Source organism: Mustelus asterias, chromosome 7, assembly GCF_964213995.1.
Source record: "Mustelus asterias chromosome 7, sMusAst1.hap1.1, whole genome shotgun sequence".
NCBI classification, from domain to species: domain Eukaryota; kingdom Metazoa; phylum Chordata; class Chondrichthyes; order Carcharhiniformes; family Triakidae; genus Mustelus; species Mustelus asterias.
In genome coordinates, this window is record NC_135807.1 from 19,755,401 (window position 1) to 19,779,234 (window position 23,834).

General features: G+C 47.3%; 1 protein-coding gene across 1 annotated transcript in view; it reads left to right on the forward strand.

Annotated features, from left to right (window-relative positions):
* Positions 1 to 23,834, forward strand: part of lama1 (laminin, alpha 1) — a 288,354-nt gene that overhangs the window by 224,363 nt on the left and 40,157 nt on the right. The window contains exons 44-55 of the mRNA XM_078216990.1: positions 1,580 to 1,696; positions 3,210 to 3,392; positions 3,980 to 4,134; positions 5,367 to 5,510; positions 9,380 to 9,513; positions 11,473 to 11,629; positions 11,722 to 11,846; positions 14,884 to 15,034; positions 16,757 to 16,901; positions 17,829 to 17,970; positions 19,789 to 19,903; positions 23,214 to 23,384. Coding sequence (XP_078073116.1) covers positions 1,580 to 1,696; positions 3,210 to 3,392; positions 3,980 to 4,134; positions 5,367 to 5,510; positions 9,380 to 9,513; positions 11,473 to 11,629; positions 11,722 to 11,846; positions 14,884 to 15,034; positions 16,757 to 16,901; positions 17,829 to 17,970; positions 19,789 to 19,903; positions 23,214 to 23,384 — 1,739 coding nt within the window. The remainder of the gene's footprint in view (positions 1 to 1,579; positions 1,697 to 3,209; positions 3,393 to 3,979; positions 4,135 to 5,366; positions 5,511 to 9,379; positions 9,514 to 11,472; positions 11,630 to 11,721; positions 11,847 to 14,883; positions 15,035 to 16,756; positions 16,902 to 17,828; positions 17,971 to 19,788; positions 19,904 to 23,213; positions 23,385 to 23,834) is intronic.

Genomic DNA, 23,834 nt, shown 5'->3' on the forward strand with positions numbered 1-23,834 from the left:
CTGTATTATTCTACCATTACTGCAGAAATCTGTCTTTTCTGATGAAGCACAGATTGCAAACGCACAGTCTAGGAGTTTTTAAAAATCGTTTTGCAGCAAACCAGAGGACAGTTTTGATGCCTGACAGGATAGGTGGGTAACCCTTGACCTTCCACAGTGTGTAAGGGCAGAGAGGTATTAACTCTTGGGCCCAGATGTTCACTCCCAGGTCAGGTGTGCAGAGATGGGAGAATTCCCGGCCTTTAAAAATGTCTGCCGTTAATGTTCTACCTTTTGTTCCCTTTTTGGGCTGAGTCTTGGCAGCACGGTGGCACAGTGGTTAGCACTGCTGCCTCACAACGTCCGGGACCCGGGTTCGATTCCCGGCTTTGGTCATTGTGTGGGGTCTGCATGTTCTCCCCGTGTCTGTGTGGGTTTCCTCCGGGTGCTCTGGTTTCCTCCCACAGTCCGAAAGACGTGCTGGTTAGGTGTATTGGCCATGCTAAATTCTCCCTCAGTGTACCCGAACAGGCGCCCGAGTGTGGCGACTAGGGGGTTTTCACAGTAACTTCATTGCAGTATCCTCCCCTACTTGTGACACTAATAAATAAACTTAAACTTAACTTATAACATAAAAGGTGATTGATTAATTTTCACTTGAATAGGGTAAAACCTTATCTTTACCACCCTGATCCGATTATTGTAAACTCCCTTGATTTGATTTGTTTGATTTATTATTTTGATTTATCCCATGTATTGGGATACAGTAAAAAGTATTGTTTCTTGTGCACGATACAGACAAAGGAGAAACAACAGCAGGAGTAGACACCTGGGATCCTCCTTTCAGAAGGGGATTATTCGGTGGTAAGGGGAGGGCTGCGGATGGAGGATTGGACAAGGCGGGGAGAGGCCTGGCAGGCCGGGGAGAAGTCAGCAGGCCCGGGGGGTGGGGGTGGGGGGTGGCGGGCGGTGCCTGGCAGGCTGGGGAGAAGTCTACAGGCTGGGGAGAGGCCTGCAGGTTGGGGGAAGGCCTGGAGAGAGGTCAGGCGGGGACCGGGGAGAGGCCTGGCAAGTCAGGGAGAGGTCTGGCAGGTCGGGGAGAGTCCTGGCAGGCCGGGGAGAGCTCTGGCAGGCCAGGGAGAGGTCTGGCGGGCTGGGGAGAGGCCTGGCAGGCCGGGGGGGGGGGAGGCCTGGCAAGCTGGGGTGAGGTCTGTGGACCAGGGAGAGGCCTGGCAGGCCGGGGAGAGGTCTGCAGGCCGGGGTGAGGTCTGCAGACCGGGTTTTGGACAAGCTTGGTTTAGAGATGCAAAAAAGATTTACAAGAATAGTTCCAAGGATGCGATACTTCAGATATATGGATAGATTGGAGAAACTGTGGTTGTTCTGCATCGAAATGAGTAGTTTGAGAGGAGATATGACTAAATTATTCAAAATCATAGGAACCTCAGGAGAGCTAGATTACTCTCACAGATGTTCATATGGGTATAACACGCTGAATGGCCTCTTTCTGTATTGTAACCCTGACTCGATGAAGTTTTCTCTGGGTTGTTTTCCTGGGTGTAGTGTCTGAACACCTTTCTCGGTTCTGTTAACTGTTCAGGGTTTGTGAATCAGCTAAATGGACTGAAGGAGAAAGTTGATCAGATTCGGAAAAACACACGTAACATGAGCAGACAGCTGGGTGAGCCGTTACAGATACTGGCAGCATTGCCAAATGGTAAGTCATGTAGATACCTCAAATTTACCAAAAAGAAACACGAACGTCAATTGTCGACGAGATGAGACGATCCCGTGACGCGTTTTCCCATGTCTCACCATCGGGCTTCGTAGATTCATAAAATTCCTCAAGAGAGTTCATTACGCTTTCCTGATCTTCTGGATACTGTTCATCAATGAGAGATGGGTGGACACACTTGGGGAAATTCTTGCGCAGCACGGAGGCACAGTGGTTAGCAGTGCTGCCTCACAGTGCCAGGGACCCGGGTTCAATTCTGTGCAGAGTTTTGCGCGTTCTCCCCGTATCTGCGTGGGTTCCTCCGGGTGCTCCGGTTTCCTCCCACAATTCAAAGATGTGCAGGTTAAGTTGATTGGCCATGTGAAATTGCCCCTTAATGTCAGGGGGACTAGCTAGGGTAAATGCATGGGGTAATGGGGATAGGGTCTGGGTAGGATTGTGGTCAGTGCAGACTCGATGGGCCGAATGGCCTCCTTCTGCACTGTACGAATTCTATGATTCTTGACCCGGCATGATTTTCCTCTCTGTTTTGTGTCCTCTGATTGGAAATGCACAATGACAGTAGTGACCTGCCTTTATATAGCGCCTTTAATAGAATATAAAGCCCCAAGGCACTTCATGGGAGCCTTAGCAAATAAAATTTGACACAAACCAGTAAGGAGCAAAGACTTTGCTGAAATCTTGCTGCTGTTTATGCTAGCGAGACATAGAAACATAAAAGATAGGAGCAGGAGGAGGGCATTGGCCCTTCGTGCCTACTCTGCCATTCATCACGATCATGGCTAATCATCCAACTCAATAGTCTAATCCTACTTTCTCCCCATAACCTTTGATCCCATTCGTCCCAAGTGCTATATTCAGCCGCCTCTTGAATACATTCAATGTTTTGGCATAAAGTCCTGCCGATGGCGCACCCCCGCCACGGGTTTCCTGGTGGGCAAGGGATGCGTTCAATGGGAAACCCTGTTGCCAACGGTGGGACCATAAGAACTCGCCATCGGGGAGGGACGTGCCACCTCCCGCTGCCGCGAGACATAACATGGAGGGGGAGGAAAATCCCTCCAGTTCTAAGGAGTGCCTTAAAGATGGAGAGGTGGAGAGGTTTAAGGAGGGAAATCCAGCTCTTTGGGCGAAGGCAGGTGTCGGCAGAGCCTCCAGTGGTGGCACCAAGGAAATGGAGGATGGACAAGAGGCCAGAATTGGAGGGATCTTGAAGGGCCACAGGGCTGGAGGAGGTTTCAGAGTCAGAGAGGGAGGAGGCAAGGCCATGGAAGGGACTTGAAGACAGAGATCATTTGAAAATTGGAGGTGTGGTTATGCCGGGGTGCTTTTCAAAAGAAGGAAAGTTGCCATTTTATGATGTGCTGGTTTGGTGCATTGCCCCAAACAGGCGCCGGAGTGTGGCGACTTGGGGAATTTCACAGTAACTTCATTGCAGTGTTAATGTAAGCCTACTTTGACTGATAAATAATAAGTAAACTTTACTTTGTCGCAGGTACAGCTGCGAGACTCCACCAGGCCCGAGCTCGTGCGATCGCGGCCAACCTGACAGCAGCTACTGCTCTTGTCGAAATTCAGCAGTTCAGCCAACAGCTGCTGGCCACATCTGGCGCTTTTGGAAAGGTCAATAAAACCGTCAGAGAAACAAATGACCTCATCAACGACTCGGCAAAGACGGGTAAGCTTGCAATGGACAATTGATTAAAGGTCATTTTTGACAAATGCACTCATTTTGCATGACTGGACATGTACAGCGTTACACCAAACAAAACACACTGTTAATCGAAGAAAAAAATTCAAAATCGCACCATCTGATTTTCTGTCGCTCTAACTGTCCTCACTATTTGACCCCGGAATAATGGATGTATCACCTCCAGACCTAAGGTAAAGAGTGAAGTAAAGTTTATTTATTAGTCACCAAGTAAGGCTTACATTAACACTGCAATGAAGTTACTGTGAGATTCCCCGAGTCGCCACAGTCCAGCGCCTGTTTGGGTCAATGCACCAGCACGTCTTGTCAGAACGTGGGAGGAAACCGGAGCACCGGGAGGAAACCCACGCAGACACGGGGAGAACGTGCAGACTCCCACACAGGCAGTGACCCAAGCACGGGAATCAAACCCGGGTCCCTGGCACTATGAAGCAGCAGTGCTAACCACTGTACCACCAGGCCGCCCCAAGTCTAAAATTGCACACATCAGCTTGTCGAAGGTTCTGTCCCAACTTTATTTAAATTTCTGTCCTTTTCCCCCCCGCTCCTTTCAGCCGCAGCTGCTGGGAAAAAAGTGCAAGAGGTGGAGATTCAGGCCAACTATCTGCTGGACAGGTTAAAGCCACTGAAAGTGCTGGAGGACAACCTGAACAGAAACCTATCGGAGATAAAGGAGTTGATTAATCAGGCTCGCAAGCAAGCTGCCTCCGTAAGTGCAGAGTCAATGAGCAGTCGGGACGGATCTGTTAGTTCCCCAGTGGCCATTTGCTTGCCTCCAGGGAATCGGGTGCCGCGAGGATCCGGCGGGCAGTTGGCGTCGAGACCAATGATCAGTCCCGAGGGTGTTGTCTGGTGGAACAGGCTCGAAGGACCGCGTGGTCTACTCCCACCCGTACTTCCACCCCCACAGAACGTAGCTGAGGCCAAAACATTGTGAGATTTCAAGAAGAAATGATATATAGCTCTTGGGGCTAAAGGGATCAAGAGGTATGAGAGGAAGAGGATAGCAGGATATTGAATTTGATGATCAGCCATGAACAAAGTGAATGGCGGAGCAGTCTCGAAGGGCCGAATGGCCTTCTCCTGCTTCTAGTTTCTATGTTACTTCGGGTTCTTTTATCTGTACTTTCTTCTTGCTGAGCCGCACCCACCCCCCTGCTCCAACTCAATCTTTGCGGTTGCCTTCAAACTGGCTCCAGGCCAGGGTCTCCCCTCACACCGGGTTTTTAAAACACTCAAATAGCACCACCTGAGTTCTGCTTGTTCAATTGCCTCCTCAGTTTGCTTTTGGCATTCTGCGCCGTGAGCCTTACTCACCTAGAGCTCTTTAAAAAAGAAATTTAAAGACTGCTAAACTGTATTCAGTAAGAGATGGCTATCAACCCCTGAAGGGGGGAAAAGACAGGTGAAGGTTTTAATTCGAGATCCTAGCAGCCAGTTTGATTTGCTGGGCTCACTGGGCAGGCTGTAATGTTGCAGCGCACTGAACCGGCAAGCAGTGTGTGGATTGGGAGAGGTGCGGAGGGTATGAGTGGGTGGGGGCACAGGGATGGCAGAGTGGGTGGGGGCACAGGGATGGCAGAGTGGGTGGGGGCACCGGGATGGCAGAGTGAGTAAAGAATTCTGGGGAGGGGAACCTGATGGGCGTTTGGAGGGGGGGGTGGGTTTGCAAGCGCACAGCGATCAGCAATGGGACTCAGTACTCAGTCGGAGTGGGTGTAGAAGTAGCGGCTCGCACACAGGGCTAGACTATTTTTATGGCGCAGGGAGCCACATCCCGTGAAGAGATTTTGACTGATTTAAGAGCTGATGGAGTGAATCCTTTTGAAGGGAAGTTGGTCGATGTTGGGTTGATGATGGAGATGATTCCCCCCCGCCCCCGCCTTGTGGCTGAGAGTTAGGAGGCTTTTCAAAGTAACCCTGCGTTTGTCCTTCTCCCAGATTAAAGTGGCAGTGTCGGCCGATCGAGACTGTATCCGTGCCTACCAGCCAGCCTTATTAAGCAGCAATTACAACACACTGGCACTGAACGTGAAAACCACTGAACCAGACAACCTGCTCTTCTACCTCAGCAGCAGCACCAGTGTGAGTAACCAGTTTGTCGATCCAAAGCACCGGCACTGACCCAACCGAGGGTGACGATGTTACAGTCAAATTATTAAACTAACAGGGAATTAAAGCAATTGATGCAGCCATCGAAACGATCATTCTGAAGTAATGAAGCTGGATGCCCATTTAGAATCAGTACAGTGCAGAAGAAGGCCATTCGGCCCATCAAGTCTGCACTGACTCTCTGACAGAGCATCTTACCCAGGCTCTCTCTCCGCCTTATCCCCGTAGCCCCACACATTTACCATGGCCAATCCACCTAACCTACACATCTTCAGACACTGAGGCCGGAATTTTACCGCCCCGCCCGCCGCAGGAATCGGAGCGGGCGAGGGGCGGGCCCTGGAAAGGTCCACTGACCTCGGTCGGGATTTCACGGTTTTGGGACAAACGAGGCCGTAAAATCCCACCCTAAGGGCCAATTTAGCACGGCCAATCCATCTAACCCGCACATCTTTGGGATGTGGGAGGGAACCGGAGCACCCGGAGGAAACCCACGCAGACACGGGGAGAATGTGCAAACTCCACACAGACAGTGACCCAAGGCCGGAATCGAACCCGGGTCCCTGGCACTGTGAGGCAGCAGTGCTAACCACTGTCTAACCACTAACCACTCTCTAACCCTATATAGCTGAAACGGAATTATCGTTTTCCAATATAGAGTTCCCTTTGTCTTGTGAGTGAGGAAGGTTTATTACTTAGACAGCAATAACTTTTCATGATTTTGGAGGACTATTTCAGAATAGTTTGACAGGAAAATATCCCGTCTCCACTAATCGTAATTAATTCAAAAATAGCTTTTATTCTGATCTGCACAATTTTGCAGGTGGAAATGATTTTTTGAGTAAATATTTCCAATACGTTTTGAGTTTATTTTCATGTGATTATCGGTGGACACGCAGGCATGGTTTATGGATGAGATTGGTTGGAATGAGGCAAAGTTTAAAAAGAAAATGTTGTCCATTTAGATATTCCAACAGTTTAATATTTTGCTCAAATATTCGCTTTGTTGATGTATAGATAGCGAATTGGAGCTTGAAAAGAATTATACCTGCCCAGGAATCCAGGTTATTTGGATAAAAGCATCTGGAAGAGAAGTGGCAGTGAGTTAAGCACTGGATAAAAGCTTTGACAAAGGGTCGTCTGGACTCGAAACGTCAGCTCTTTTCTCTCCTTACAGATGCTGCCAGACCTGCTGAGATTTTCCAGCATTTTCTCTTTTGAATCCAGGTTATCTGTTATCTGCTTTGAATCTGGTTGTTGTAAGACATCTTGGGCGGGATTTTATGACTTCGCTCAGGCGAGATCGTAAAATCCCGCCAAGACCAGCAGAGATTTCCGCTCTACGAACCTCGCCCGCTCCAATTCCATGGCGGGTAGAGTTCCAACCCTTGTATCAGCGTTAACGAATTGCAATTATGAAGCAGTTTACAAAATTAATGCCATTCAACCCCAGTGTCAATGTGAAGAAAAATGGGTTGGTTGTTTCCTAAACAGGAAAATTTTAACCCAAATTAACATTGCAAATCACTATTTGCACGTGTTAGAATGTCTGCCGTAGGCACAATGAGCTGGAGTTTATGCTCCCTCGCTGGTGGATTTAAAGACGGGAGAGGGGGGCAAGTAAACACCAACAGGTGGCCTTCCCGCCCCCTCCCCGTCCACCCTCGACATGTAGAAAATTTTATAGGGGGATGGGGAGTGGCTCAATCACCCTTAGGCTCATTGAAGCCTTTAAGTAGCTAATTACTGTCCATTTAAGTGCCTCATTCCACTGTTGCCTGTAGCTTACCCACGGCAGGGGAGGCCAGTGCTATGCAGTCATTCCAGCAGCTTTAGATGCACGATCTGGTGTTGGGCAGGGATGGAGCCTCCTTTGGGGATCCACTTGACCCATCGGAGGCACCCCTCACCACCAGCTCATCCCCCGCTCCCCCCCACCCCCTCCACATTCCTCCACCCCATACCCCACACTTTAATCCTTCCACTGGTCTTTTAAACCATCCCTCACACCTCTCTTCAAGACCCCTGAACCCAGCCTGACCTAGGGTCCTCAGTGTGGTGGGGCTGCCAGTAGTCCCACCAATTGCCAGTGCTCCTGCTGGCACTAAACCAACTTCAGAGCCACCAGCCCAGTGTATCAGGACACGGCCCCTTTTTGAGCTAAAGACTTGGGTTTCCTCCGAGGAAGACATTCCACTTTTGTTTCCCAATGTGAGCTTTTGAACAAATCTCACATCATCACCCTGGTTCAGCCTTAAGTGAAACCCTCAAACAAAGAGGTTGCACAGTGGTTCGCACTGCTGCCCCACGGCACCAGGGACCCGGGTTCAATTCCCGCCTTGGGTCACTGTCTGTGTGGAGTTTGCACATTCTCCCTGTGTCTGCATGGGTTTCGTCCGGGTGCTCCAGTTTCCACCCACAAAGATGTGCTAGTTAGGTTGATTGGCCATGCTAAATTGCCCTTAGTGTCGGGGGACTAGCTAAGGTAAATACAAGGGGTTATGGGGATGGGGTCTGGGTGGGATTGTGGTTGGTGCAGACTCGATGGGCCATATGGCCTCCTTCTACACTATGGGGATTCTATGATTATATAATTGCAGTGTGGGAGAACTGGAAATGGTAAGTTCTTGGAATAATAAGTACTCTGCGGTCTGGGAATCATTGCTGTGGTAAAGTCGAGAGAATTACACCAGATCTTAACCTTGCTATATTTAACAAGGCAGTGTTCCATTTCCCTCAGCTGGCATTCCTTACATTTTGAAAGTTTAATAAAGGATTTGTAATCATACCTTGTTCTACACTATTTGTTAATTTAGATCATTTTCTTGAATTATTTGAAGAACTGAAAGATCTGGGGATCTGGGAAATTCTGTGCAGGTTCTTGAGATTACTTTCTAGTCAAGTGTTATCGTGGCGCTGACAACGTAACAGTTAATTTTTCAGATTATGCTTGAACATCCCTTTAGAACAAAGTATTAAGTTGCATGATGTGGAGATGCCGGCGTTGGACTGGGATGGGCACAGTGAGAAGTCTCACAACACCAGGTTAAAGTCCAACAGGTTTATTTGGAATCACAAGCTTTCGGAGCACTGCCCCTTCATCAGGTGAGTAGAGAGGTAGGTTTCACAAACAGGGCATATATAGACAGAGACACAATTGCAAGATAATGTGGAATGCGAGTCTTTTCAGGTAATCAAGTCTTTACAGGTCCAGACAGTGTGGGTGGAGAGAGGAATATCACAGGTTAAAGATGTGTTCATTGTCTCAAGCCAGGGCAGATAGCATTCAGCCTCCGATCTTCAGGTAAGCATTTTCCAAGGCGGCCTTCAAGACACACGACAACGCAGAATCGCTGAGCAGAAACTGAAAGCCAAGTTCCTCACGCATGAGGACGGCCTCAACCGGGATCTTGGGTTCATGTCACACTATCTGTAACCCTCACCATTTGGCCCGGGCTTGCAAAATCTTACTAACTGTCCAGGCTTGAGACAATTCACACCTCTTTAACCTGTGCTTAACCCTCTCTCCACTCGCATTGTCTGGACCTGCAAAGACTTAATTAGCTGTAAAGACTCGCATTCCATTATCTTGCGATTGAGTCTGTGTCTATATATGCCCTGTTTGTGAACCCACCTCTCCACTCACCTGATGATTCAGCAGCGCTCCAAAAGCTCATGATTCCAAATAAACTTTAACCTGGTGTTGTGAGACTTCTTACTAAGTTGCCTAGTTAGAGTTAGATCCCTACAGTTAACGCTGCATTTGACTAAAGTGGCATGAGGCACGGTTTGATCATTGTTACAAATGAAGAACTTGTGTTAAATCTCCGCCCATTCCACAGACTGAATTCTTGGCCCTGGAGATGCGACGTGGCAGAGTCGCCTTTTTGTGGGACGTGGGCTCCGGGACAACGCGATTGGAGTATCCTGATCTTCAGATTAACAATAACAAGTGGTACAGGATTCATGCTGCCAGGCAAGTGGACAATCCCGCAATGTACACATTTCTGACAAGAAGTATCAGCCACCTTTTGATCACCTAGAGCTGTTTGAAATTGGTGTGAGCGCATAGGAGAAGGAGTAGGCCACAAAGCCTGCCGAGCCTGTTCACCATTCAGTATAATCATGGCTGATCTTCAGTTTCAATCCCTCTTTCCCACCGGTCCCTATATCTCTTTATTACCTGAGATACCAAAACCTGTCTATTCCAGCCCTAAATATATTCAGTGATGGAACATCCACAACCCTCTGGGGTATAGATTTCCAATGATTCACAACCCGCCGAGTGAAGTAATCTCCCCTCATCTCAGTCCTAAATGAATGGCCCATTATTCTGAGGTTATAGCCCCGTGTTTTAGCCAGGGGAAACGACCTCTTAGCGGCTGCCCTTTCGAGCCCCTTGAGAATCTGGTATGTTTCAATGAGATCGCCTCTCATTCTTCCGGGGATTATAGACCCAATTTACTCAACCCTTCATAACAGGACAGACCTCTTATTCCAGACACTAATCTAGTGAATCTTTGCTTCCAATGCAAGTATTTTCTTACTTAAATATTCATAAGTTCATCAGATATAGGAGCAGAATTAGGTCTTTCGTTCCATCGAGTCTGCTCCGTCATTCGATCATGGCTGACATGTTCCTCATCCCCATTTTCCTACCTTCTCCCCATAACCCTTCAACCCATTACCAATTAAAAATCTGTCTAACTCCTCCTTAAATTTACTCGCTGCTCCAGCATCTACCACATTTTGGGGTAGTGAATTCCACAGATTCACAACCCTTTGAGAGAAGTAGTTTCTCCTCAACTCTGTTTTAAATTTGCTACCCCTTATCCTAAGACTATGACCTCTCATCCTAGAATGCCCCACAAGCGGAAGCATCTGCACCACATTGACTTTATCCATACCTTTCATCATCTTGAATACCTCAATTTGAACTCCCCTCATTCTTCTAAATTCCAGAGAGTGTCGGCCTAAGCTGTTCAATCTCTCTTCATACGACAAACCCCTCATCTCTGGAATCAATCTCATGAACCTCCTCTGAACTGCCTCCAATGCCACTACATCTTTCCTCAAATACGGGGACCAAAACTGTGCACAATGGAAAACAAAACCACACGCAGTATTCCAGGTGTGGTCTCATGAAGCCTTGTACAGTTGTAGCAAGACTTCCTCATTCTTGTACTCAAATCCCCTCGCAATAAAGGCCAACATGCCATAATTGCTAATTGCTTGCCATGCTAACTTTCTGTGTTCTTTATGCAAAGTTCTCCAAACAGCAACATTTTTTTCAAGCGTTTTTGTTTTATTTCTGTTTTTCCTATTCTTATTACCAAAGTGAATAACCTCACACTTCCCCACATTGCACTTCAATTGCCACCTTGTTTCCCACTCACTGAGCCTGTCTATCTCTTTGGACCCACTTTGGGTCCTCCTCACAGCTTGCATTCCACCCAGCTCTTCATGGTTCGCAAGTCTAGATACATCACTCTCTGTCTCTTCATCTAATTCATTAATATAGACTGTAAATAGCTGAGTTCCCAGCACTGATCCTTGTGGTATTCCACTATTTACAGCTCAGCAACAGCCAGCTCCCCACTGTGCCACAAGACCTCCATCTCCTACTGGTTACACATTAGAAAAAGCTCTTAATTGATTTTTCAAACACAATTTTCCCGACGTGTTGATATCTTCTATTCATGTTCTGATTTTCGAAATGCATTGTTAAGACTCCATTAATAATAGATTCCAGTCCTTCCCCAATGATTGATGTCAGGCTAACTGGCCTATAATTCCCTGTCTTCTCCCTCCCTCCTTTCTTGAACAGCGCTGTTACATTTGCCAACTTCCAATCTGCTGGGATTCTTCTGGAAACCAGGGAATGTCAGAAAATCGCAGATAGTGCAACAAATGTAAACTTGCTTTTACTTGGTAGGTTTGGACGTATGGGCACCTTATCTGTTCAAGAGATTGGATCTTCTAGTTTAGACAAGCCAGTAGTAAAGACGGCTACATCCCCTGGAATCTCCACTGTCCTGGATGTGAATAACTCAACCCGAGTGTTTGTCGGAGGGATCTTGAGGAAAGTTAAGGTGAGTTGGATCTTTTCTGATTTGTGCTGCTTTTTCCTGCATCAGCACCTGTACACTAATTCCTTGGAATAACACCATCCCTTTGTACTCAGAAAGTGCCAGCTGTGAAGGTGACCCAATTCAGAGGTTGCATGGGTGAAGCATTCCTGGATGGGAAATCCATTGGCTTGTGGAACTACCAAGAGCGAGAAGGGAGTTGCAAAGGATGCTTTGCGAGGTAAAACTGATCCTGTTTCCCTTTGTTGAGAAAATTATTTCCTTTTAGATGACTTTTCCCCCCTCCGCCCTGCATAGAATCACAAAGGTTAGAGGATGGAAGGAGGCCATTCGATTTTTGATTTGATTTGATTTATTATTGTCACATGTATTATGATACAGTGAAAAGTATTGTTTCTTGCACACTATACAGACAAAACATACTGTTCATAGAGTACATGTGGAGAAGGAAAGGAGAGAGTGTTACAGTCATAGCTGGCATGTAGAGAAAGATCAACTTAATGCAAGGTAGATCCATTCAAAAGCCTGATGGCAGCAGGGAAGAAGCTGTTCTCGAGTCCTTGGTACATGTCCTCAGACTTTTGTATCTTTTTCCCAACGGAAGAAGGTGGAAGAGAGTGTGTCTGGGATGCGCAGGGTCCTTGGTTATGCTGGCTGCTTTTCCGAGGCAGCAGGAAGTGTAGACGGAATCAGTGGATGGGATCCGCTGTGTTCATGCTGGTTCTCTGGAAGAGTAACTCAGCTCCCACTTCCTTGCCTTTTCCCTGTCGTCTTGCAACCTATTTTTTTCTGTCCAGATAATTACGTAATTCCCTTTTGAAAGCCACGATTGAACCTGCGGCTGATAAATGGCGACACTGAGCATTTTATATAGCACAGCCAATAGCAGAATGAAACGCGGCCTATGTTTGGCGTTGCAGCCACTTTAAAAGTGAACCCCTTTGCAGGATCACTGTGGCAGTCTTTTTAATGTTCCGCTTTCTGAGAGAGATTGACACTGCAAGACATCTTTGTACCTCATCTGAGATGGAATGTGTTTTTTTTAAATCCAATTCAATCAAATCAAGTCCAATTCAGAGTCTCAACAAGTTAAGACATTCACGATCCAAGCTGACAAGACAGGGCTCTCACCTCCTGCCTTGGGCTTGATCTACATGATCCAAGCTGATTGGAGTAGGCATTGCGCCTCCTCCAAGGCTTGATCTCATTTGCATCTTAGCCAAAAGGCCGAGATGCCGCTTTTAAAAGTTGCTTCAAATGAAGCTAAAATGTAACCTAATGACTTCCACACTTGATCTTAGCCAAAAGGAATGTGTTGGGACTCTGCAGTTTAATGTTGTTGCAAGTCTCACCTCTTTCTAATCTTCATTTTGAGCTAATTAAGCTCTAAGAAACTGTTCACAGCTTTTAGAATCACGACATGTTGCAAATGCCCAGTGCACTGATGCCCGGATGTACAATTACTTTTCATCTTTCTATTTTACTGACATGCATGATAAGTTTTGGCTGGAATTTTCCCGTTCCGCCTGCCACGGGAATCGTCGTGGGCAAGGGGCGGATCATGGAAAGGTCCGTTGACCTCGGGTGGGATTTTTCAGTTTCGGGGCGAGCTTGCCCTTTTTGTTTGTTCGTAAGTTGCACAATTGTAAAGTGACCTGTTGTTTAAACTAGTTATACTTCCGATTGTGTTAGTAAATGCTGGTTATATACTTTACATTCATTTTGGCAATGGTAAAGATGAGGGCCAGAATTGTAAGCACCTCCCCCACCCCCTGCCCTCCACCCCCGCGACAGCGGGGGTGGGAGAAGGCAGGAGTATGAATGGCATTGCCACTGGGATATCGCCCACCCCAACCCTCAACTCTCCCTCAATGTCAACATAACGAAGGAGATTGTCATCGACTTCAGGAAGCTTGGTGGAAAACATGTCCCTGCCTATATCAATGGGGACAAAGTAGAAATGGTCGAGAGCTTCAAGTTTTTAGGTGTCCAGTTCACTAACTACCTGTCCTGGTCCCCCCATGCCAACACCATAGTTAAGAAAGCTCACCAATGCATCTACTTTCTCAGAAATCTGGCATGTCCTCTGCGACTCTCACCAACTTTTACAGATGCACCATAGAAAGGGTTGGAAAAGGGCAAGTAGGCTATTCTCGATCATCAGTAAAGTCACGGAAGGGGTGGTCAACAATGCTCAGTAATAACCTGCTCACTGATGCTCAGTTTGGTTTCCACCAGGGTCATTCAGTCCCTGACCTTGCAATAAAAGAGTTGAACTCCAGAGATGAGGTGAGAATCACTGCCCTTGACATAAAGGCACTATTTTACTATTATGGAGCCAATGGAACTAAATTAACTAAATTAACTTTGAAGCCAATGGAATTAAAGAGAAACTTCACCACTGATTGGAGTCACACCTGGCACAAAGGATGATGGTTGTGGTGGTTGGAGGTCAATCATCTCAGCTCCAGGACATCACTGCAGGAGTCCCTCAGGGGAGTGTCCTCGGCCCAGCCATTGCTTCATCAATGACCTTCCTGCCATCATAAGGTCAGAAGTAGGAATGTTTGCTAATGATTGCACAATGTTTAGCACCATTCACGACTGCTTAGGAACAGAAGCAGTCCATGTTCAAATGCAGCAAGATCTGGACAATATCCAGGCCTGGGCTGACAAGTGGCAAATAATATTTGTGCCATAAAAGTTCCAGGTAATGACCATCCCCAACAAGAGAGAATTTAGCCATCTCTCCCTGACATTCAATGGCCTCACTATTGCCAAAATGTGCCCCACACCATCACCTGCAACATCCCGGGAATCATCGTTGACCAGAGCTTTAACTGGATCAGCCAATTGTGGCGCCAGAATAGAAACAGCCTCTCTTCATCCTTATCAAGCATAAAATAAAACATAGATTCAACAACCTGGCCATTGTTAGGGGTGACAATGGGGGGGGACCCCCATACAGGAAAGTCTGTGGCTACAGCTGAAACCAGGCTGATGAATAGGGCCAGCGCCTCTCAGCCAGTTGACCCTGCTAGCACGTCCCCTCGCCCCCACCCCCTTCACCCCAATCCACTTCTGGGAAAATGATCCTGAGTCAAAGTGGGACCAGGAAACCGGCTCACAGGCCAGCGGCACACAATTATGAGACAACCTCGTTCGGCACTGAGTCTTCAGCCTAAGTTGCCTCATCTCTTGCCATGTACATTGGTTGGAAAGAATAAGTTGATGATAAAATTGTACCTGTTCTGCAGATCACAGAATGAAGACATTGCCTTCCACTTTGACGGTAGCGGCTATTCAGTCGTCGAGAAGATACTACGCTCCACAACGACCCAATTAGTGATGCACTTCAGCACGTTCTCACCGAATGGCCTACTGCTCTACCTTACTTCAAACGGCACCGTAAGCATCATGCAGTTCAGACTGCTGTCTCAGCTGTTTCTGGATTGAGAAAACTGAAATCATATTTGAAAATAGTTCTATTTCTTCCTGTGTTGTTGAAATATTGAATGTTCCTTAATGAATCTTTCTCAGACTTGTACTTGGTTACATTATTCTTGAGGTACAAGCTTTGGGACAACTTAGCAGCCGCCAAAGATAGGTTCATTGCCGTTCCTCTCCACTTTTTCATCTTCCGTCTTTCCACTGGTGTGAGTTGCTTTCTTGCCATTGTTCCGGGATGAAGCCCAGGTAGAGCAGTTATAATTAGTCATTTGGTCCTTCAGAACTTGAGTATTGCTGAAAAATGACACATCTTGTCGAAGCTTTTCATCTTGCACTCATCAGGACAGTCGCAAGAATGCCAATGTCGGAGGAAACTAACTGGTAGGCAAGTGGACTCCATGGCAATGCCTCTACCAATCAGAGTCCACTTGCCAACCAATCAGCACTCTCTTCTCAGACAGCATAAAGTTGTTTTCTCTGACATTGGCATTCTTGTGACTATCCTGATGAGTGCAAGATGAAAAGCTTCGACAAAATGTCTTTCTCAGCAAAATTAAAACAGGGTTGTCCAATGACTGTTTGTCCTTGAGTACGAGTGCACCAGAGAGAGATGGGGCTGGCATTCTCTGACACCAGAGGTCTTCCCATTCACTAATATGCTCCATTTGCCAGTTCCCAGGCTGCTGGAAAGGAGCAGGTGCAAAGGAAGATAAAAGAGCATGCTTGTTGTTCATGGACTACCTTGTGAGATGTATTTAACAAATCGTTAGTACTGTTAGTGCTGTGCTCCTTTAATCATGACTATTGTAACACTGTGCTGGCCAAGTGAGGCCAATTCTGTTTGGATTCCTTTACCAAGCCTTCCCGCACTGTGGACGGTTTTTCCAGACCTGCCAGCAGTGGGCAACCTTGTGGACAGGACGGGAACATTTAGAGAGCGCGGCCAAAAGTCAATTTAGCCGGTGTCCAAATTTTCCCATCCCTCCCACGACGATGTCCACTGCTGGTGGGTCCGGAACGTTCCACCTTGTGTAACTCCTGCCTCACTGCCAAACATCAGAAGGTCAACACTTGCAAAAAGAACCCGACCGTGGACCTCCTGGTTAGGGACTGCGTTTGTTTGATGGGACAATTTAGTTTCTGATCAGCAGGGGGAGTGAGGGAGCAGCATTGGGTCTCACTTATGATAAATTGTTCTGTAGACTGGGCGGTTACAGTAGCACAGTGGTTAGCACTGCTGCCTCACAGTTCCACGGACCTGGGTTCGATTCCCGGGTTGGGTCACTGTCTGTGTGGAGTCTGCATGTTCTCCCCGTGTCGTCGTGGGTTTCCTCCGGGTGCTCCAGTTTCCTCCCACAGTCTGAAAGGCGTGCTGGTTAGGCACATTAGCCATGATAAATTCTCCCTCAGTGTACCCACACAGGCGTTGGAGTGTGGCGACTAGGGGGATTTTCACACTAACTTCATTGCAGTGTGAATGTCAGTCTACTTGTGACACTAATAAATAAACTTTAAACTTTCACATCTGCTTATCAACAAAACAAAAAGTGAGTCGCAGAATGTAGTGTCCAAAACATGAGTTAACGTTGCTGAGGCAGATTTAAGTAATCATTCATCTCTTTGAGAAATATTCACACTTACAACCCCACTTTTAAATCCCTTTCTTTTAACTTTCACCAGAGAGATTTCTTAGCTGTAGAACTGGCAGATGGAAAGGTCCGAGTAACCTTTGACCTTGGGTCTGGAGTTCTAACCCTGATGTCTGAGAAACGATATAACAATGGAACATGGTTTAAAATTGCATTTCAACGCAACCGGAAGCTAGGTAAGAAAACCAATTTCTAAATCATTGAGTCGCAGAGACCACCATCTTGCCTTTTCTCGAGAAGGCTCGCCGCATCTTGTGCCATTCAGGCACTTGACAGGTCAGCAGCGGGCCTTCCCCCAGGACTCTGCCCGCTGACAGAGGCCAGCCAATCTGAGGCCGGCCACACTTCAGTACTCAGCAGCGCCACCAGGACGGCGATGACTGCAACCGATTCCTCAACCACCCCAGGCTGGGGATAGAGGAGGAACCCAGGCACAGGCTGAGCGACGGCAGGATGGGGGTCCAGGGGACAGGGGTTTGGCAGCACGAACAGGGAAAGGGTTTAAGTGGGACCAACCCTTCCAGGTCTGCCAATCAGACATTGAGTGTCTTTGAATGAAGGACTGTCCCCCCGCCTCACATGCAAACCATTGGGCGGCATGGTGGCACAGTAGTTAGCACTGCTGCCTCACAGCACCAGAGACCGGGTTCAATTCCTGGCTTGGGTCACTGTCTGTGCAGAGTCTGCACGTTCTCCCCGTGTCTGCGTGGGTTTCCTCCGGGTGCTCTGGTTTCCTCCCACAATCTGAAAGATGTGCTGGTTAGGTGCATTGGCCATGCTAAATTCTCCCTCAGTGTACCCAAACAGGCACCGGAGTGTGATGACTAGAGGATTTTCGCAGTAACTTCATTGCAGTGTTAATGTAAGCCTACTTGTGACACTAATAAATATAACTTTGTAATTGCCTTAAGGGCCTTCCCAGTTGAACACAGTCCATGTAAGACGTAATAACCACATTTTCTAACAGGGATCGCTATCCAGTAGGCACAGGTAGGGTGAAGGATAGTATCCCTACCACTTAGATCCGAGAGCCGGGAAAGTTGCTACTCAGTATTACATCAGCAGGATCAGTTTAGCTCAGCTGCTGCATTGAATATTCACAGGCGTTCTGGCCGTGATGGACCCATTTAATTCAACTGATCGAGAGACCAAGCAAGGAGAGTCACCCGGAACAGCTTCTGATCTCAATCGTGGGCACAAAGATCCAATATACATCGGAGGATTGCCACGCTCCACAAGCTACAGGTACTTTCATGTACTCCTGGGCAGAGATTGGGCAAGATTATACTCGGTGCAGTCTCACTGGATATGACCAGAGATAGGAACATAAGCTGCCACTGTTACAGCTAGTTTTGATCATGAATGATACATTCTATCTGGCGATCTTGCGCTAATTTTGTACAATGCAAGTTCATTCCAATTGCTATTTTCGTACACTGCGATCGGTAACACAATGCTGAGATTATGGTGGATCTACTCGCGATCAGTAAAGCTTTGGACCTTCTAAATTTAATTCAAGGATTATATATACAGAAGCCTCCGGGGTGGAGAGTGTGTACTGTCCAAATTCGCTTTCCCAGTCTTCCATAGAATCATAGAATCCCTACAGTGCAGAAGGAGGCTATTCGGCCCATCGAGTCTGCACCGACCACAATCCCACCCTGGCCCTATCCCCATGCATTTAGCCTAGCTAGTCCACCCTGACACTAAAGGGCAATTTAGCATGGCCAATCCACCTAACCCGCACGTCTTTGGACTGTGGGAGGAAACCGGAGCACCCGGAGGAAACCCACACAGATATGGGGAGAATGTGCAAACTCCACACGGACAGTGACCCAAACCGGGAATTGAACCCGGGTCCCTGGCGCTGTGAGACAGCAGTGCTAAATAAAGTTTAGTGCGCCATTATCGTTTTGACCTGAAGGCAGTTTCATCCCGTTTGCATTTCAGGGAAGCTAAACTACCTCTTTGAAACAGCTGTTACTAGAAGCTGTTGCGTTAGTTGTGAGGCTGGGTGGAATCTTGTGCTCTCAGTGTTGGCGAGTTGGGACGTCGGCAGGACACGTATTTATCTAGCTGCTGCCTTTCTGCCTCTGCCCAAATTAACTTCTAGCGGGAAGGCCCACCGGCAAGTGAGACCCTTAAATGGATGATCACTTAATGGCCTCAGCTCATCATCACTGGCATAAACTTGGCTGCAGGCATGCATCACAGGTGAAACTGTGCCAGCTGCTTGTCAACAGGGGTGGGGTGAATCCCTCGCACAAAGGTACTCAAGTGCGGAGGGGAGGCGGCATAGTGGGGGAGGGGTTCGTTGCTGCTGAGAGTTGGCCACCTGCTATCGAACCCTGCTCCCCTCACCGCACCCCCTACCCTTGATCCCCTAGCATGCAAGCCCACCCACTCCCCACCCTCATACACATCTGTGGCCTGGGTAGCTCTGAAGTCCTAGGCTGGCACTCCCGATGCCAGTCCTTCCGGCAGCTGCCACGGCCTCCTCAGTGGTACAGCTGAGCACAAGAGCTGCCTCTCTGATTGGCCAACAGCTCCTGGGAGGACATAGGTTTAAGGTGAGAGGGGAGAGATACAAAAGGTTCCAGAGGGGCAATTTTTTCACACGGAGGGTGGTGAGTGTCTGGAACGATCGACCAGAGGTAGGAGACAGGTACAATTTTGTCTTTTAAAAAGCATTTAGAAAGTTATATGGGTACGATGGGGATAGAGGGATATGGGCCAAATGCGGGCAATTGGGACTAGCTTCGTGGTTAAAAAAAAAAAGGACGGCATGGACAAGTTGGGCCGAAGGGCCTGTTGCAATGCTGTAAACCTCGATGACTCTATGATTCTATGACCTCAGCTCCCAGGGTCTTGATTCCAGGGGAAGGCCCATTGGTGGCCTCAGCATTGCCTGATTGGAGTGTGTTCGTCGGGTCTATCCAAAACGAGGCAATGCGGGTCCCCCACCAGCTCACCAGCAGGCAAGACCCTCGGTGCATTGGTAAGATTCTTCCCGCTGCTTCAATTGAAGCTTTTTATCTGCAATTGGTGTCTGTCTTTTTGCAGGAAGGAGGTTCTCAGCAAATCGTTCGTAGGCTGCTTGAAGAAAGTCGAGATTTACCGATCCACCTTTGACCTGCTGAGGAATTCTTTGGGTGTGAAGAAAGGGTGCTTGCTCGAGGTAAATAGGAGTGAAATAAAGAAGAGCGAAGACTTATTCCCCTTTATAATAAGAGAAAAGTTTGAAATAAAAACCAAAAATGCTGTATATGCACAACACCTTCATCAGAATTGGTAAAAACTCCCATCAAAACGGAAAACTCTTTAAGTTAATCAAATCACTTTATGGGCGGTGTTTACCGCACAACCTGCCACTGTGGTGGTAGGTGGGTCAGCCATTGGCCGGTGGCAGGATCTTCTGGTCCTGTCAATGTCGACAGGGTTTCCCACTGAATGTGCCCCTCGCCACCGTGAAACCGTGACCGAGATTTTCTGGCAGAACCGGAAGATCCCCCACCGGCGAGTACAGCCAGAAAGTTCCGGCCTCTAGGATGCAAGAGTACCGGGGAAGGAAAAGAGTCACAATTTCTTATTGCAGTCAGAGAGCAGCACTTAATGGGTTCATAGATTTAGGCCTTTCACTTGGTTCCAGCATTTTCCATTGATTCATTGTTAATAACTATGTAAATCCAGTATCTTTATAGAGTCATAGAGGTTTACAGCATGGAAACAGGCCCTTCGGCCCAACTTGTCCATGCCGCCCTGTTTTTTAAAGCCACAAAGCTAGTCCCAATTGCCCGCATTTGGTCCATATCCCTCTATACCCATCTTAACCATGTAACTGTCTAAATGCTTTATAAAAGACAAAATTGTACCCGCCTCTACTACTACCTCTGGCAGCTTGTTCCAGACACTCACCACCCTGTGTGTGAAAAAATTGCCCCTCTGGACACTTGTATCTCTCACCTTAAACCTATGCCCTCTAGTTTTAGACTCCCCTACCTTTGGGAAAAGATATTGACTATCTAGCTGATCTGTGCCCCTCATTATTTTATAGACCTCTATAAGATCACCCCTCAGCCTCCTACGCTCCAGAGAAAAAAGTCCCAGTCTATCCAGCCTCTCCTTATAACTCAAACCATCAAGTCCCGGTGGTATCCTAATAAGTCTTTTCTGCACTCTTTCTAGTTTAATAATATCCTTGGAGCTAGAATAGCAGGTGGCCAACTCTCAGCAGCAACAAACACACCCCCCGCAACCACGCCCTCCTCCGCATGGCAGCCTCTTTTTTCATCACATCTCTCCAAGTCTGCTGGATTCTTGATAGATCAATCCTTCACCTCCCTCGTCTGGCAGTTGCTCATTTGCTTGTTGCACCAGTTTGAGATGGCGACCAAAGGTTTATTTTAACGCATTCCCTGACTCCCTTGTTTAACAAGTGGTCTTCAAATCTGCTCTTTGTGTCGCCGAGGCGTTTGCATTCTACAGGAATCTTACAGCGTGGGTGTCGATGAGAGGCCTTGCCCCACTCTCCATTACATTTACACGAGGATTTACATAGCTTCCTAATGCAGTTACGAGCTGCTATGTCTTATTATTAGGTCCGCTGCTCCTCTGGGAAGTCCACCCTTATGTTTTATTCTGAGCAACAATGCCAAAGGTGGACAAGTGACTTCACAAAAAGCTGAAGTAACTTCTCCATAAGATCATAAGATGTGGGAGCAGAAGTAGGCCATTCGGCCCATCCTGTCTGCTCTGCCATTCAATGAGATCAAAACTGATCTGATATGATAATCCTCAACTCCACTTTCCTGCCTTATCCCCATAACCCTCAATTCCATTCCTGATTAAAAATCCGTCCATCTCAGCTTTGAACATACCTAAAGATCCAGCCTCTACCACAGATTCTATATCTTCTGAGAGAAGAAATTCCTCCTCATCTCTCTCTCAAATGGGTGATCCCTTGCTCTGAGATTATGTCCTCTGGTCCCAGACTCTCCCACAAGAGGAAACAACCTCTCAGCATCTACCCTGCCAAGCCTCTTAAGAATCCCGTATGTCTCAATAAGGTCGCCTCTCATTCTCCCAAATCCCAACCTATTCAGCCTCTCATCAGAAAATCCCTCCATAACCAGGATCAATCTAGTGAACCTTCTCTGGACTGCCTCCAATGTCAGTATATCTTTGTACAGTTCTGGTCACCCTATTATAGAAAGGATATTATTAAACGAGAAAGAGTGCAGAAAAGATTTACTAGCATGCTACCGGGACTTAATGGTTTGAGTTATAAGGAGAGGCTGGATGGACTGGGACTTTTTTCTCTGGAGCGTAGGAAGCTTAGGGGTGTTCTTATAGAGGTCTATAAAATAATGAGGGGCACAGATCAGCGAGATAGTCAATATCTTTTCCCAAAGGTAGGGGAGTCTAAAACTAGAGGGCATAGGTTTAAGGTGAGAGGGGAGAAATACAAAAGTGTCCAGAGGGGCAATTTTTTCACACAGAGGATGGTGAATATCTGGAACAAGCTGCCAGAGGTAGTAGTAGAGGCGGGTACAATCTTGTCTTTTAAAAAGCGTTTAGACAGTTACATGGGTAAGATGGGTACAGAGGGATATGGGCCAAACGCAGACAATTGGGACTAGCTTAGCGGTTAAAAAAAAGGGGTGGCATGGACAAGTTGGGCCGAAGGGCCTGTTTCCATGCTGTAAACCTCTATGACTCTATCTTTCCTTAGATAAGGGAACCAAAACTGTTCAGGATATTCCAGGTGTGATAAAACCTGTGCCTTGTATATTTTTAGCAAGACGTCCCTATTTTTATACTGTGTTCCCTTTGAAACAAAGGCCAACATTCCATTTGCCTTCCCTATTGCCTGCTGAACTTGCTTGCTAGCTTTTTGTGATTTAAGCATGGGGACCTTCAAATCCTGTTCTGGCTGCTAGAACATGGATCTCTGTGCTGTTACTTCCCACACCCATGACGTGACCATTTATCCATTCAGCAATGATGGGTGCTGCCAGATTTAGATGGAAACTCTCAGTCCTGACTGCTTTTCATTTCATAGAATCCCACAGTGCAGAAGGAGGCCATTCGGCCCATCGGGTCTGCACCAACCACAATCTCACCCAGGCCCTATTCCCATAACCCCATGCATTTAGCCTAGCTAGTCCCCCTGACACTAAGGGGCAATTTAGCGTGGCCAATCCACCTAACCCACACATCTTTGGACTGTGGGAGGAAACTGGAGCACCCGGAGGAAGCCTATGTAGACACGGGGAGAACGTGCAAACTCCACACAGACAGTGACCCAAGCCGGGAATCGAACCCGGGTCGCTGGCACTGTGAGGCAGCAGTGCTAACCACTGTGCCACTGTTCCACCCTCGACTGTTAACAAGATGAGGTTCATTGATTTTTATTCCATGACTATGTTAAATCAGAGATAATTTGCAAATGGAAACATTTCAGATAAAATTATTATTTTTTTCAACAGCCTATCCGACGTGTGACTATTTTAAACAACGGCTACGTTCAGTTACGGCCAAAAATCCTACCAGTGGAAGCCAAGTTAATGGCGACTTTTGCCACCAAGAATGACACTGGGATCATTTTAGCTGGCTTTGGCAAATCAGCAAGGAGCCGTAATCGCCGGCAGACAAAAATGGTGAGTCAAGTGGTGTCCAGTGTTCGGCAAAAAGAATCGAGGGGGGAAATCAAAAATAATGGGTTTTTTTAAGGAAGCAAGTTGTTATGATCAGGAATTCTCTATCTGAAAAGGTGGTGGGAGCAGACACAGTAGTAATTTTCAAAAGAGGATTGGATAAAAGGGGTAAAGAGCAGGGATAAAAACTTGAAGGGGTCTGCAGACCAATGGGGAAAGAGCAGGGGAGTGGGTCTAATGGGCTGATTCTTTCAAAGAGCTGGCACATGAACAATGGGCTGAATGGACTAAGGAGAATAAAGCATAAAAACATTTCAGAGGCACATTGATTCTGTAATGACTTCAATCAGGCCATTGAGGTTGGCCTATTGGAATATGAACTCTCTGATTAAGGAGTCAATTGATGAGCCAATCAGAGAGTCTTTTCCTTGTATTTAACCGGGAGTGTCAGTT